The following is a 14,155-nucleotide window of genomic DNA, read 5'->3' as shown; positions in this document are numbered from 1 at the left end:
CCGGTTTATCTACTCATTGGGTAAGCTCAACTGAGGACGTGGGGGAGTCCAGTTTATTTTTAAATACAATGAAATGTTTCACAGGCAAAAATACTAAATATAGTTTTAGAGAGAACCTTGAATCAGTGTAATATCTGGTTTGAATATCTGGTCAAGTTTGTCATTTCAAGAATGTCTGTAGGAATTGAATTAGGACAAAATCACATTTTTGTTTTAGTTGCAGTGCCCCACCAGGGGCTGTCAGCCCTCTCATTTATTGATTTTTTTTTAACTAAAAGAGTATAAACTCCATAGTGTTGGTGCCTAAAGGGATGTATACATTTATCAAGTTTCTGTTTATTTTCCCATTCCAGAAACTGAACAAAAAGCATGTCCAAAAGTCTCTGAAACCTGATTTAGTTCTGGTGTTTCCAGAACAATGTTTGCTTTCAGTTTTCACTGTATCACATTTCATATATTTGGGAATGGGATTCTTTAACTTTACATAAGTATTTATGTTAGACTTTGTGTAATATTACGATACTTATTATATCACCGTGTGTGTATAATACTTGGTTAACTCAATTCTCTCTCCTAATAAGCTGTTTACAAACCTACTCCTGAGGCCTCTCTTTTATATCAGTGGGCTAATGACACCTGAAGGTTACATGGCAAAATTATATAAGGCTGCCTTATGCGACTGGCAAATATTTGTGGTCAGGTGGTGAAAACCTAATAATAAAACTAGCCATTTATCAAGAATCTAGTTACAAAGATTAAACACGGTATTGGGCAATAGGGAAAACTCTGTGCATATGTTGAGTTGCTCTCAATTGGAGAAGAGCCCATCTATAATATCTGGTTCTTGTCCTAGGAGCCGATTTAAGGCTGCGGTTGGCATTCTATCTGGTGTTGCCACATGTCTTGCATTTGTGAAACCAGCGATCAATAACATCTCATTGATGACATTGGGTGTTCCCTGTACAGCTCTACTTATTGCTGAATTAAAAAGGTAAGTCATTACGCACAAATATAATTGCTCCCCTTCACAGTAAGTGATACCTTTTAATTAAATGTGTAGAAATGGTTACTCTATAATCATGTTTGTAAGTTTTTATGTGCAGGCAAAAGATTTTTTTTCCGCCAGTAGCATCAATTCCATAATCATATATGTGGGGCTGAATTTTTGCCTTGCGAGCAGCAAACAGGTGTCGGGACTGTTTCCAGGACTTGAACCTGCCCCCGAGGCAAAACAGTCACTGTCCTGGGGTTTTCACAGAGGCACACCCTTAATTGACATGGGGACAGGTCTTCCAAGCTGAGTGGAGCAGCAGGCTGCAGTAGAGGGTAAGTAACTGAGAGAGCACTTCAAGATGAAGATACCCTCTCACCAACTTTTAAAGTTTTTTAAAGAAAAAGCATATTCAGCAGCCAGGCCACCGCTGTGGAAGGGGTGGGGAGGGGATTCCCTCGACAGGACGGCTTTTGGCTGCACCAGCACCCAGCCAGGCAGGGAGGCCCCCACCCACCTCACCATCCCAGCCTGCCGCAGGGTGCCTGCATCTAAGCAGTTAAACTCCCTCTAGTCACATTGGGAAACTGGAGGCTAACTGGAAAATCTCAATTGGCCTCTTTTAAGTGAGGTTTACAAGCCTCTTAATGAGCCTAATTGGCTACCTGACTCATGGGGGTGGGTAACCCTGCAAGTCCTGAAACTGCCTCGGCAAAAAGCGGCCAGCGCCAGCAACGGGGTTGGGAAAGTGGCACACCGGCCAGTCTCAGTTCGGTACAGGTCCTGACCTCGACTGGGCCTGAAAATTCAGCCTGTGGCCTCAAGCACAAATGAAGCAAATGAGATTCGTCATATTCCTGTTGATTGATTCACTAAGAAAAGACTTCCCAGGCAGTCATGAATCCTTGACTATTAAACCTGTGGTTGCACAATATCACAATGTCCAAACTTGCAGTGAGATTTTATTGAAACTCGTGGATCAGAAACTGCTTGAGAATACATGTCAGGAATTTCCTTGGATGGTCACCCGCCATAGTTTTGTCAGAAAGCTTGGGTGGAATTTTACGCGTCCCGCCGGTGGATTTGAAGGCAGGGTGGCTCATAAAATGTAACGAGTGGTCTGCCCACCACCTACCTGCCTGCCTACCTAGCCTACCTGTGTCCCATTTTACTGTGGGAGAGGAAGGTGTCAGCAGCCCCCCTGCCCTTGGCCCTATTGAGATCCATAAGTTGCCAATTAATTGCCATTTAAATGCCTCATCCTGTCCTGCTGCTTTTTTACCTGTGGCAGAGGGAGGCCTACCCCAAGCAGGTAGCCTGGCAGCTTTAGCTGCACGGGTTGGTATCGGGTTCTGGGGGGTGGGGTGGGGGTGGGGGTGGGGGGGGGGAGCGGAGGTACCTCCTTTGGGGGTCCTCTGTGCCCATTGGAGGCACCCTCCAGGCCATGCCCTCCTTTAACCCCCTCCACCCTTCCCTCACTGGGGCCTGCCAACCAGGCCCTGCTGATAGCCTGGACTTGCCTTCAGTCTAGCCTCCATTAGCTCCTCTTCTTCGGGGACTGACTGTAGTCCCAGCAGTGGCCAGTCCTCAAACCTAATGCTGCTGGGACCAGAGCTGCCGGCCATCCAAGGCAGGGCTTCCCTGAGCCAATTAATGCCCCACTGCATGTTAAATGGCTTCAGAGCAACATTGACACTTCAGGTGGCAGGGCACAAAATCCTGCCATCTGAAAAATTCTGCCCCTTGTTTATTGTGCTGTTTTTAGCTGAAGTTATAGTGGTTGATTGGGAAAATATTTAAGGAAAATCCCAGCAGCAATTTTTATGTTCTGAAGAGTCATCTTTCCATGTCCAACTTTAAATCTCACACCTGATATAAAATTAAGTTTTGTTGCATGTGATCAGGGAAGTGTAATTGTTACCTAAAATATGCCCATTTATGTTCTTTGTATGTAATCTCATAGTTGAGTGCATTACTGTATTAAAATACCAACAAGAAAGTAGGGCATGAGAATATTAATGGAAATCAGTAATAAATTTAGAGCGGAGAGAAGACTAATAAGTAAGGTAAAAGGGAAACAAAAATAGAAAATGGTGGAAAAACTCAGCAGGTCTGGCAGCATTTGTGGAGAGAGAAACAGAGTTAACGTTTCGAATCCATATGAAGAAGGGTCACACAGACTTGAAACGTTAACTCTGTTTCTCTCTCTCCACAGATGCTGCCAGACCTGCTGAATTTTTCCAGCTTTTTCTGTTTTTGTTTCAGATTTCCAGCACCTGCAGTATTTTGCTTTTATCTTAAGGTAAAAGGGGATTTTGTGGAGTATTTTAAACCAACACTCAACACAGGGTCTTTCGTTCAAATGTCAAGCAGCCTTTATTTTTTCACACCAGTGGGGAGACAATCTCCAGGAGGCTTCTCCAACAATACAGAGCTTCAAGCAGTTTATATACTATTCACACCTTCGGTCTGTCTGCAAGCAGGACCCAGACCTCCCTGTCGCTTGCCATTTCAACACACCACCCTGCTCTCATGCCCACATGTCCGTCCTTGTCCTGCTGCAATGTTCCAGTGAAGCTCAACAGAAACTGGAGGAACAGCACCTCATCTTCTGACTAGGCACTTTACAGCCTTCCGGACTTAATATGGAGTTCAACAATTTTAGATCATGAACTCTCTCCTCTATCCCCACCCCCTTTCCAATCCCCCTTTTTCCAATAATTTATAATTTTTTTACAAATATATTTTCCTTTCCCCTCCTATCTTTAAATTTATTTCGATCTATTGTTTCATCTCCACCTTTTAGCCCATTTCGATCCCTTCCCCCCACCCCACCCCCACTAGGGCCATCTGCCACTTGCTTGTCCTGCTTGCTACCCTTAATGTCCCCATTGGCACATCCTTTAGATAATATCACCACCGTCAACACCCCTTTGTCCTTTTGTCTATTACATCTTTGGCAGTCTCTTCTTGGCCTCCACCTATCACTGGCCACCTATCGAGCTCTACCTGTCCCATCCACCCCCCTCTACCAGCTTACATTTCATCTAATTTCTTTTTGCCTTAGTTCTGATGAAGGGTCATACGGACTCAAAACGTCAACTAGATCCCTCTCCACAGATGCTGTCAGACCTGCTGAGTTTTTCCAGGTATTTTTGTTTTTGTTTTAGATTTCCAGCATCTGCAGTATTTTGCTTTTATATACTATTCTAATTGCGTTACAATCACAGTGCCGCCTACAGCAGAAACTGATACCCTTAAGAAGAACTGGAATTTGCAACATCACAACAATGACACAGGATAACCACCATTATGTAATCTAATTAAGAAATGGAGGAGGCCATTGTCACAACCAAATGCCCCTAGACAACATCCATTCACCCCTGTCACAGAAGGAGAGAAATCTTTTACATAAATATCAGCTTTGGAGCCAGGGGAAGCTCATCTTGGTGGGATCCATTGTTTTCAGTTGTGGAAATAACATCAGCACTGAGCAGGTCTGTCCAGAACAGACAGTTCTGTTGAAGGGTCATACGAACTCGAAACATTAACTGTGTTCCTCTCCGCAGATGCTGCCAGACCTGCTGAGTTATTCCAGGTATTTTTATTTTTATTTTTGTCCTCAGGAGATGTGTTTGTGAGACTCTATAAGCTTAGCATCTGGGAACCATTTTAACCCCATGATTGCTGTAGAGCTTGAAAGCCCCACTTCAGGGAAAAACATTGGGATTATTCAGAGCACAATTGCTTGCATAATGGAGAAAGGAAATAAGATAGACTTGCATTTATATAGTGCTTTTCATGACCACCAGACATCTCAAAGCACGTTACAGCCAATGAGGTATTTTTTGAAGTGTAGTCACTATTATAATGTGTTAGGAAATAGGGACAGTTTAAGTAAGTTATATTGGTATTTGTAGGCATTAGTAATGAGTTTTAGCTTTAATGTTTAAGTTTGATTTGTATTTCTGGATGTGTGTGTTAAGAAAGGTCAAATTGAGTTTTAGTTTCACTTTAAAAGGTACCTGCATTTCTAATGAGAGTTTTATGGGTGTAAGCTAATTCTACAAACAAGACTAGAAAGATTAGGCTATTGCCTTGCAACGGGGTCCAGAGAGGCAGCGCCATCCCACAGACATACACACACAAAAACTAGAAACAGCAGTTTGTTTTGGAAACTGTTGGAGTTCAGTTGGTTTTGAACATAACTACCAGGAGAAACTGGGGCAAAGGGGACAGATAGCCAGTCCCAAGCTAAAGAGAAGACCCCAAAAATCCAGGGGAGTGGAACAGGAGAAAGATGACCTTCTAATCAAAGGAAGGTCAGGAACCTGGGAAAAGGTCCTGTTAAGCGAAGTTGAGAGTGAGGGACAGAGAAAGGCTCCAAGCTTCAAGTTTAAAGCTTCAAGCTTAAAGAAGTAAGGACCTGAGAAGGGGCAAGAATGTCCAAAGAGACAACTGAAGGCCTGTAACTCCTTGCTATGGACATGTGAAGCAGTGGTACTGTTGACGGCTGAGTCGGTGAGAGAGAGTGCGTGGAAGACAGATTGAATGCATGTGGTGACCCAGCGAAGAGGAACATTGGAAGGAGAGCTCAAAACCCGGGAGGTGAACCCTTGCAGAAGATGTCTGAGAGAAAGCATTGGTTTTTGGAGAAGATTCCAAGGCAAGGTCTTCAAGAATGGAGATTGGAAACCCTTGTGTGAAAGAAGGAGTGCAGTGGGAATGGTTGGCTTTCGGTGTGACAAGCGTCTGGGGGTAGTTGAGGAGAGATCCATAGCATTTGGTTGAGGTGGCATCTGTCACTTGGTTCCAGAGTGTGGTGTGCCTGACCAGAGGTCGCCATAGGTTTACATGGACTGTGTAATTACTGTTGACATTAAAGTATAAGATAGCTTTTGTAACTTATGTTAGCCTTACAAATCTGTATATATCTGTAAAGATATAGTTGTTGGTGAAGGAGTGTTGTAATATAGTTCATCTTTTCCTGTTTAATAAATGTTTTATGCTTTTGTTATAAGTTCATTAGCTGACTCTGGTGACTCTGTTCAGTAGCCCCTCTCCAATTATCTAAATAAACAAATAAAAGTTAGGATCTATCAAGCTGGGTTCCACCTTGGGATCAGGCTTGTCCAGTGGTAACCTCAGCTGGGGATCATAACAAATGTAGGAAATGCAGCAGTCAATTTGCGCAGAGAAACAGCAATGTGATAGTGACCAGATAATCTGTTTTGTGATGTTGATTGAGGGATAAATATTGGCCAGGACACCAGGAATAACTCCCCTGCTCTTCTTCGAAATAGTGCCACATGATCTTTTACATCTACCTGAGAGGTTAGACAACAGCCACAACTTACTGTATACACTCGAGTAATAGCCTATCTCATGTAAAAGTTGGCCCCATCTTTTGGTCAAAAAAATCCAACCTTCTACTTACCACCCATTCACTGCTGAAGTCAAGCTCATCCTGGTGCAAACATACTCATTCGAAGGGAGTTGTTCAGCTCCTCGTGTCTGTGCAAAATAAAAATACTCTTTGGCTCCTGTTATGCTAGTTTGGGGACGGGGTCAGTGGGAACAGTATCTGACCTGGCAGCTCTGCGATCAGCTGGGGTAGTGCCTTAAAAGGCTAGGTAGCAAAGTGATGAGAGAGGGTGAACTTCAACCCTTCAAATATTACTAGTGTAATATTTGGCTGCCTACTTTTTGGCTAAAAATGTGGTCTCAGAAACTTGGCTTTTTAATAAGTATATACAGTATATTTATATAGTGCCTTTAACATAATGAAATATCCCAAGATGGTTCACAGAAGCATTATATAAAAAAAAATTAGGATATTGAACCACATAAGGAGATATGAGGTCAGATAACCAAAAGCTCGGTTAAAGAGGGAGGTTTTAAGGAGTGTCTGAAAAGAGGAAAGTAACCTAGAAATGTGGAGAGGTACGGGGAGGGAATTCCAGAGCTTGGGGCCTAGGCAACTGAAGGCACAGCCACCAATGGTGCGGAAATTATAATTGAGCAGAAAACCAGAATTCGAGGAGCACAGGTAAGAAAGTAAGAGTAAGAAAAGTACAGCACAGGAACAGGCCCTTCGGCCCTCCAAGCCTGCACCGATCATATTGCCCATCAACTAAAACATTTTGCACTTCCGGGGTCCGTATCCCTCTATTCCCATCCTATTCATGTCAAGCTGCCTCTTAAACACCACTATCGTACCTGCTTCCACCACCTCCTCTGGCAGCGAATTCCAGACACTCACTACCCTCTGCGCAAAAAACTTGCCCCGCACATCTCCTCTATAGTTTTCTCCTCTCACCTTAAATCTATGTCCCCTAGTAATTGACTCTTCCACCCTGGGAAAAAGCTTCTGACTATCTACTCTGTCCATGCCACTCATAATTTTGTAAACTTCTATCAAGTCGCCCCTCAATCTCCGTCGCTCTAGTGAGAACAATCCGAGTTTCTCCAACCTCTCCTCATAGCTATTAACCTCCAGACCAGGCAGCATCCTGGTAAACCTCCTCTGTACCCTCTCCAACGCCTCCATATCCTTCTGGTAATGTGGCGACCAGAATTGCATGCAATATTCCAAGTGTGGCCTAACCAAGGTTCTATACAGCTGCAGCATGACTTCCCAGCTTTTATACTCAATACCCCTGCCAATGAAGGCAAGCATGCCATATGCCTTCCTGACTACCTTATCCACCTGTGTTGCTACTTTCAGTGACCTGTGGACCTGTACATCCAGATCCCTCTGCCCGCCAATGCACTTAAGGGTTCTGCCATTTACTGTATAACTCCTGCCTGTATTAGACCTTCCAAAATGCATTACCTCACATTTGTCCGGATTAAACTCCATCTGCCATTTCTCCGCCCAAGTTTCCAACCGATCTATATCCCGTTGTATCCTTTGACGATCCTCTTCACTATCTGCAACTCCTCCAACCTTAGTGTCGTCTGCAAACTTACTAATTAGCCCAGTTACATTTTCCTCCAAATCATTTATGTATACTACAAACAGCAAAGGTCCCAGCAACTGATCCCTGCGGAACTCCACTAGTCACAGCTCTCCATTCAGAAAAGCACCCTTCCACTGCTACCCTCAGTCTTCTATGACCAAGCCAATTCTGTATCCATCTTGCCAGCTCACCTCTGATTCCTTGCGACTTTACCTTCTGTACCAGTCTGCCATGAGGGACCTTGTCAAAGGCCTTACTGAAATCCATGTATATAACATCCACTGCCCTTCCATCGTCGATCATCTTTGTCACTTTCTCGAAAAACTCGATCAAGTTAGTGAGACATGACTTCCCCTTCACAAAACCATGCTGCCTCTCACTAATACGCCCATTTGCTTCCAAATGGTAGTAAATCCTGTCACGAAGAATCTTCTCCAATAATTTCCATACCACTGACGAAAGGCTCACCGGCCTGTAATTTCCTGGATTATCTCTGCTACCCTTCTTAAACAATGGAACAAAATTGGCCATTCTCCAGTCCTCTGGGATCTCACCCGTAACCAGTGAGGATACAAAGATTTCTGTCAAAGCCCCAGCAATCTCCTCCCTTGCCTCCCTCAGTACTCTGGGGTAGATCCCATCTGGCCCTGGGGACTTATCCACCTTAATATTCTTCAAGACGCCTAACACCTCTTTTTTGATCTCAACATGATCCAGGCTATCTACACACTCTTCCCTAGACAAATCGACCACTAAGTCCTTCTCTTTGGTGAATACTGATGAGAAGTACTCATTTAGTATCTCCCATTTCTTCTGGCTCCACACACAGATTCCCACCTCTGTCCCTGAGTGGGCCTAGCCTTTCCCCGGCTACCCTCTTACTTTTTACATATGTATAAAAGGCCTTGAGATTTTCCTTAATCCTGGTTGCCAGTGACTTTTCATGACCCCTTTTAGCCCTCCTGACTCCTTGCTTAAGTTTCTTCCTACCTTCTTTATATTCTCCACGGGCTTCATCTGTTCCCAGCCTTCTAGCCCTTACGAATGCTTCCCTTTTCTTTTTGACTAATCTCATAATATACTTTGTTATCCAAGGTTCCTGAAACTTGCCATGCTTATCCTTCATCCTAGCAGGAACATGCCGGTCCTGAATTCTTATCAACTGACGTTTGAAAGCCCCCCACATGTCAGTTGTTGATTTGCCCTCAAACATCCGCCTCCAGTCTAGATTCCCCAGTTCCTGCCTAATATTGTTATAATTAGCCTTCCCCCAATTAAGCACCTTAACCCAAGGACTCCTGTTATCCTTATCCATCAGTACCTTGAAACTTACTGAATTATGGTCACTTTTCCTGAAATGCTCCCCTACTGAAACTTCGACCACCTGGCCGGGTTCATTCCCTAATACCAGGTCCATTATTGCCCCTTCCCTAGTTGGACTATCTACATATTGTCTCAGGAAGCCCTCCTGGATGCACCTTACAAATTCTGCACCATCCAAACCCCTAGCACTAAGTGATTCCCAGTCAATATAGGGAAAGTTAAAATCACCCACCACAACAACCCTATTGCTTTTACATCTTTCCAAAATCTGCCTACATAACTGTTCCTCAATCTCCCGCTGGCAATTGTGAGGCCTATAGTAAACCCCCAACATTGTGACTGCACCCTTCCTATTCCGGAGCTCTACCCAAATTGCTTCGCTGCATGAGCCCTCCGAGGTGTCCTCCTGTCGTACAGCTGTGATATCCCCCTTAACCAGCAGTGCAACTCCCCCACCTCTTCTACATCCCTCTCTATTCTGCCTGAAACATCTAAATCCTGGAACGTTTATCTGCCAATCCTGTCCATCCTTCAAACAAGTCTCTGTAGTAGCAATAACATCATAGTCCCAAGTACTAATCCAAGCTCTAAGCTCATCTGCCTTGCCTGTTATACTTCTCGCATTGAAACAAATGCATTTCAGACCCTCAGTCCCACTGTGTTCAGTAATTTCTCCCTGCCTGCCCTTCCTCTTAGTCCTACTGGCCATATTCACTGGTTCCCAGTCATTTATTTCACCTGCTGACCTATTGCCCTGGTTCCCACCCTCCTGCCATTCTAGTTTAAACCCTCCCGAGTGACACTAGCAAACCTCGCAGCCAGGATATTGGTGCCCCTCCAGTTCTTCTTGTACAGGTCCCACCTGTCCCAGAAGAGATCCCACTGATCCAGATATCAGAAACCCTCCCTCCTACACCATCTGTTCAGCCACGTGTTCAGCTGCACTATCTTCCTATTTCTAGCCTCACTGGCAAGTGGCACAGGGAGTAATCCTGAGATTACAACCCTAGACGTCCTGTTTTTTAACTTTCTGCCTAACTCCCTGAACTCCCGCTGCAGGACCTCGTCACTCTTCCTGCCTATGTCGTTAGTACCAATGTGTACCACGACCTCTGGCTGTTCTCCCTCCCCCTTCAGAATGTCCCATACCCGATCAGAGACATCCTGGACCCTGGCACCAGGGAGGCAACATACCATCCTGGTGTCTCTTTCACAACTACAGAAGCGCCTATCTGAGCCCCCGACTATAGAGTCCCCGATGACAATTGCTCTTCTGTGCTTTGACCCCCCCTGCTGAACAACAGAGACAGCTGTGGTGCCACTGCTCTGGCTACTGCTGTTGTTTTCCCCTGATAGGCCATCCCCCCCAGCAGTATCCAAAATGGTATACCTATTAGAGAGGGGGACAGCTACAGGGGATTGCTGCACAGACTGCCTGCCCTTTCTAGCAGTTACCTATCTATCATCTGTACCTTGGGTGTGACCACGTTTCCAAAACTCCTGTCAATGACGCTTTCCACCACCTAAATGCTCCTAAATGCATCCAACTGCTGCTCCAACCGATCCATGCGGTCTGTGAGGAGCTGCAATTGGGTACACTTGCTGCAGATGTAGTTGTCTGGGACACTTGAAGCGTCACAGATTTCCCACATCCCACAGGGGAAGCACTTCACCCCAGCAACTGCCATTTCTAGAACTATTTAATAAATTAATTTAAATCTAATAACTGCTTATTGACTCCTTATTAACTATACGTTCCCTAGGGCTAGATTTCTACTATAAATGCTAAATTCTAAGAACAGTAATCCCCTGATTCTGGTCTAGATACCCTCTACTTATTAATTAAGTGATTAATTTATTTGGTTTAATTAGTTTAATAATGTTTTAGTTTCAAATTCAGTGTAGATTCTCTACCAGCCAATCAGGTCACAGATTTACCGTGAAGCCACGGAGGGTTGTGGGGCTGGAGGAGATCACAGAGCTAGGAAGGGGCAGGCCATGGAGGAAGAGCTCGGAAACTAGGCTGAAAATTTAAAGTCAGATGGGGCCTTGACTGGTTGTCTCATCTAAAAGATGGCACCTCCAACAGTGCAGCACTCCCTCAGTACTGTATTGGAGTGCCAACGTTGATTTTATTGTACTTAAATCCTGGAGTGGGTCTTGAACACGGAACCGTCTGACTCAGCGACGAGATCTAGCAGAATAATGAGCCATGATGGGCAGAATGGCTTTTTCTTATCTCACTAAATAGTCACAAATTTAAATTCTTTTCTCAGTTGTGCCATCCAGCAAACAATGAGAAAATAGGTTCTGCACAACTGGAAAGGCTGTCAACTCAGACTCAGTGATTTATAGTGACCAATTCCAGAGTGGCATTGAGAAATGACTGGGAAAAGGAAAACTAGCCAACCCAGTGTATGGGAAATGTAGTAATATGTGCTTATGAGCTGGAGAAGAGTGACGTAAGTATACTGTAACAGCATAGATACTTTGTCAGACAGATATCCGTGGGGTGTGATGTGTAACTGACCTGAATTACACTGCTGGCTGCTCCTTGCACATTACCCAGGAGAGAGAGAACTTTGCACAGCATGGTAGTGCATGGAATTGGTCCTGAGTGTTAGTGAATTGACAGCTTGTTTTACGTGCTGCACTATTTTCTTTTCCATTGAAGTCAACTGGGCTGCCAAATCACCATAGCTAATTTTACGTTACCGCTCAAGACCAACTTCACCCCAACCCACCCCCATAATTATTAACATCCCCAGAGTTCTGCTGCCTGGCCACATCATCTTTCATATTAAATCAGACTGGGTGTGAAATTTGGCTTTCTGCTAACATCAAAACGTGTCAGTCACTGACTGGACATCTCCAAAATGTGGTTGGACTTGTATTACACCTGGTACAAAGTGAAGTGCATTGAGACTATCTACTAAAGCAAGCCCAGTTATCTCTTGGCTCCGGCCCATTTGGAAGTCAGATCAGCAGTCTCCTCCCCTGCACCCGCCCCCCCCCCCCCCCCCCCACCCCAGTTCAGGAGGCTGACGCAGATGTTGAATACACTCTCATCAGGGGCCACAGATGTATTTAAAATCGCTTTTGTGGCACTAAATTGCCTTCCATATGTTAGCCAATATTGATGCTGTTCTCAGTAATTTGCAATGAACTGTGCTGTCATTATTACAAGAGAAATCTACAAATTAAATTTCTAGCGCGGCTTTTAGCATTGAGCAAAGCTGTGTTGGGATTTACGACTGTATTTTGGCCTCAGATTACAAATGGGTTATGAAGTTTTAATGTGGAATCTGCTATGGTGTATTAATGTTTATCTTTCCTCCCCCAGGATCCTCCAATTTTTTTCCCCATTTGAATATCCCCACACTGTTCTCAATCTGAACAGGGAGTTGGGAAACCTTTTCCCAGATCTCTTTCAATAACTGTTCTTAATTCAATCACCAGGAGGAACATGAAAGATTTGATCCACAGCATTGCAGTTCTGCCCACTGAGACACTACCTACTTCATTTGAATATATCAAAGTGAGAGCCAATAGCAAAGCAGCTCTGAATTTCCTGGGTTTGGACCACTCCAATATTATGGGGAATCTTGACCTTGTGGAACACCAACAATGTACCACAGGCGATGTTGAGTTGGCACCTCTCCCCATTGCTTTCCGTGAAAATAAAAATGGGAGAAATGTAAAATGGGCTGGCCACTCGCTATCATTAGTTTTACGCTACTGCAGAAAGTCAAGATGTTCCCCGGTGAGCTATATTGAGTTCTATGAGGTGCATCAGCTGTAATATCAGCTCATCAAGGTGTAAGTGAGGTGTTCCCAACACAGGAGAGTCTAGAGATCTTTGATTACAGGTTTCTGCAGGCAGAGAGCTATTTAAAAACTGGTATTTTTTTGCCATTCTGTCAACAAGACACCCACACTTATTACTGCTTTTCGCAGGGTCAGATCATCAGTAGATTTTCAGACCACCCACCACACCCCTCCACCACACCCTCCCCATGGTTATACCTTGTCAGGAGCAGGTATAGCATTCCCCATGGAGGTATTTTTGTATGCCATTATGATGGAGAGGATGCAGCACCACAGGATGAAGCAAAGGAAACTTGGGTACAATTTTACTGCAAGAAACAGCACAAACATCATCACTGAAGTCTTCCTTTCTGTGGAATAAAGGTCTCTTGACACTGCAGTCTTCCCTCTTTCTCCCCTAATTTCAAATAAAGAGACATTCCCTCAAACTGCTCCCTATTCTTCAATATTACCATACATCTTTGCCCCAATATGTCCATGCACCACCTCAATGAAGACATCAAAATCACAGAAATGCAGCCTGTTATAATGACTCTAACCTCAAAACCAGTGTGATGTCAGTGCACATTCCAATTTACTACAGTGAAATCCAAAGGGCTTGCAGTAACTGTACTCTTTTTTACATTGCGCATCCCCTGGGTGTCTACATGACTTTTTTTTTAACATATTCTCCAGCTTTTTCTAGAAGTCACCTTAGGGCTAGTATTGTGTGTTATGTTTGGTTGTTCATGCTGTACAGAAGCTGATGGGGCTGAGGTGGCCCTTGTCTCATGTCAGCTTGCTCCTTGGCAACTTGGTGCTACCTCTTACATTCCATTGGTGTCAGGGGTGTAGTGCCAAATTTTGAGGCGCTGGAGCGCTAAGAAAATGTGTAGGCTATATCATTTCTAAATGTATTATTACATTGTTTTCTTATGTATTAATCATTTGGGTCCCAAAAAGTTAGTAAAACTATGCTTTTTAAGTGAAAAATATTAGCACCCCCACTGCCACCAACCTCTGTCTCACCTCTCCCTCCAACAACCTCCCTCCTCCCAAATCCCCCACCCAC

At 44.3% G+C, this 14,155-nt stretch overlaps 1 protein-coding gene across 1 annotated transcript in view; it reads left to right on the top strand.

Moving 5' to 3' along the window:
* The window catches only part of acer2 (alkaline ceramidase 2), a 41,626-nt gene that overhangs the window by 7,558 nt on the left and 19,913 nt on the right, over positions 1-14,155 (top strand). The window contains exon 3 of the mRNA XM_078559466.1: positions 822-991. Coding sequence (XP_078415592.1) covers positions 822-991 — 170 coding nt within the window. The remainder of the gene's footprint in view (positions 1-821; positions 992-14,155) is intronic.

The sequence above is a fragment of the Cetorhinus maximus genome, chromosome 2 (assembly GCF_964194155.1).
Source record: "Cetorhinus maximus chromosome 2, sCetMax3.hap1.1, whole genome shotgun sequence".
NCBI lineage: Eukaryota > Metazoa > Chordata > Chondrichthyes > Lamniformes > Cetorhinidae > Cetorhinus > Cetorhinus maximus.
Note: the sequence above shows the minus strand (reverse complement) of the source record. Positions and strands in the feature narration are given on the sequence as shown.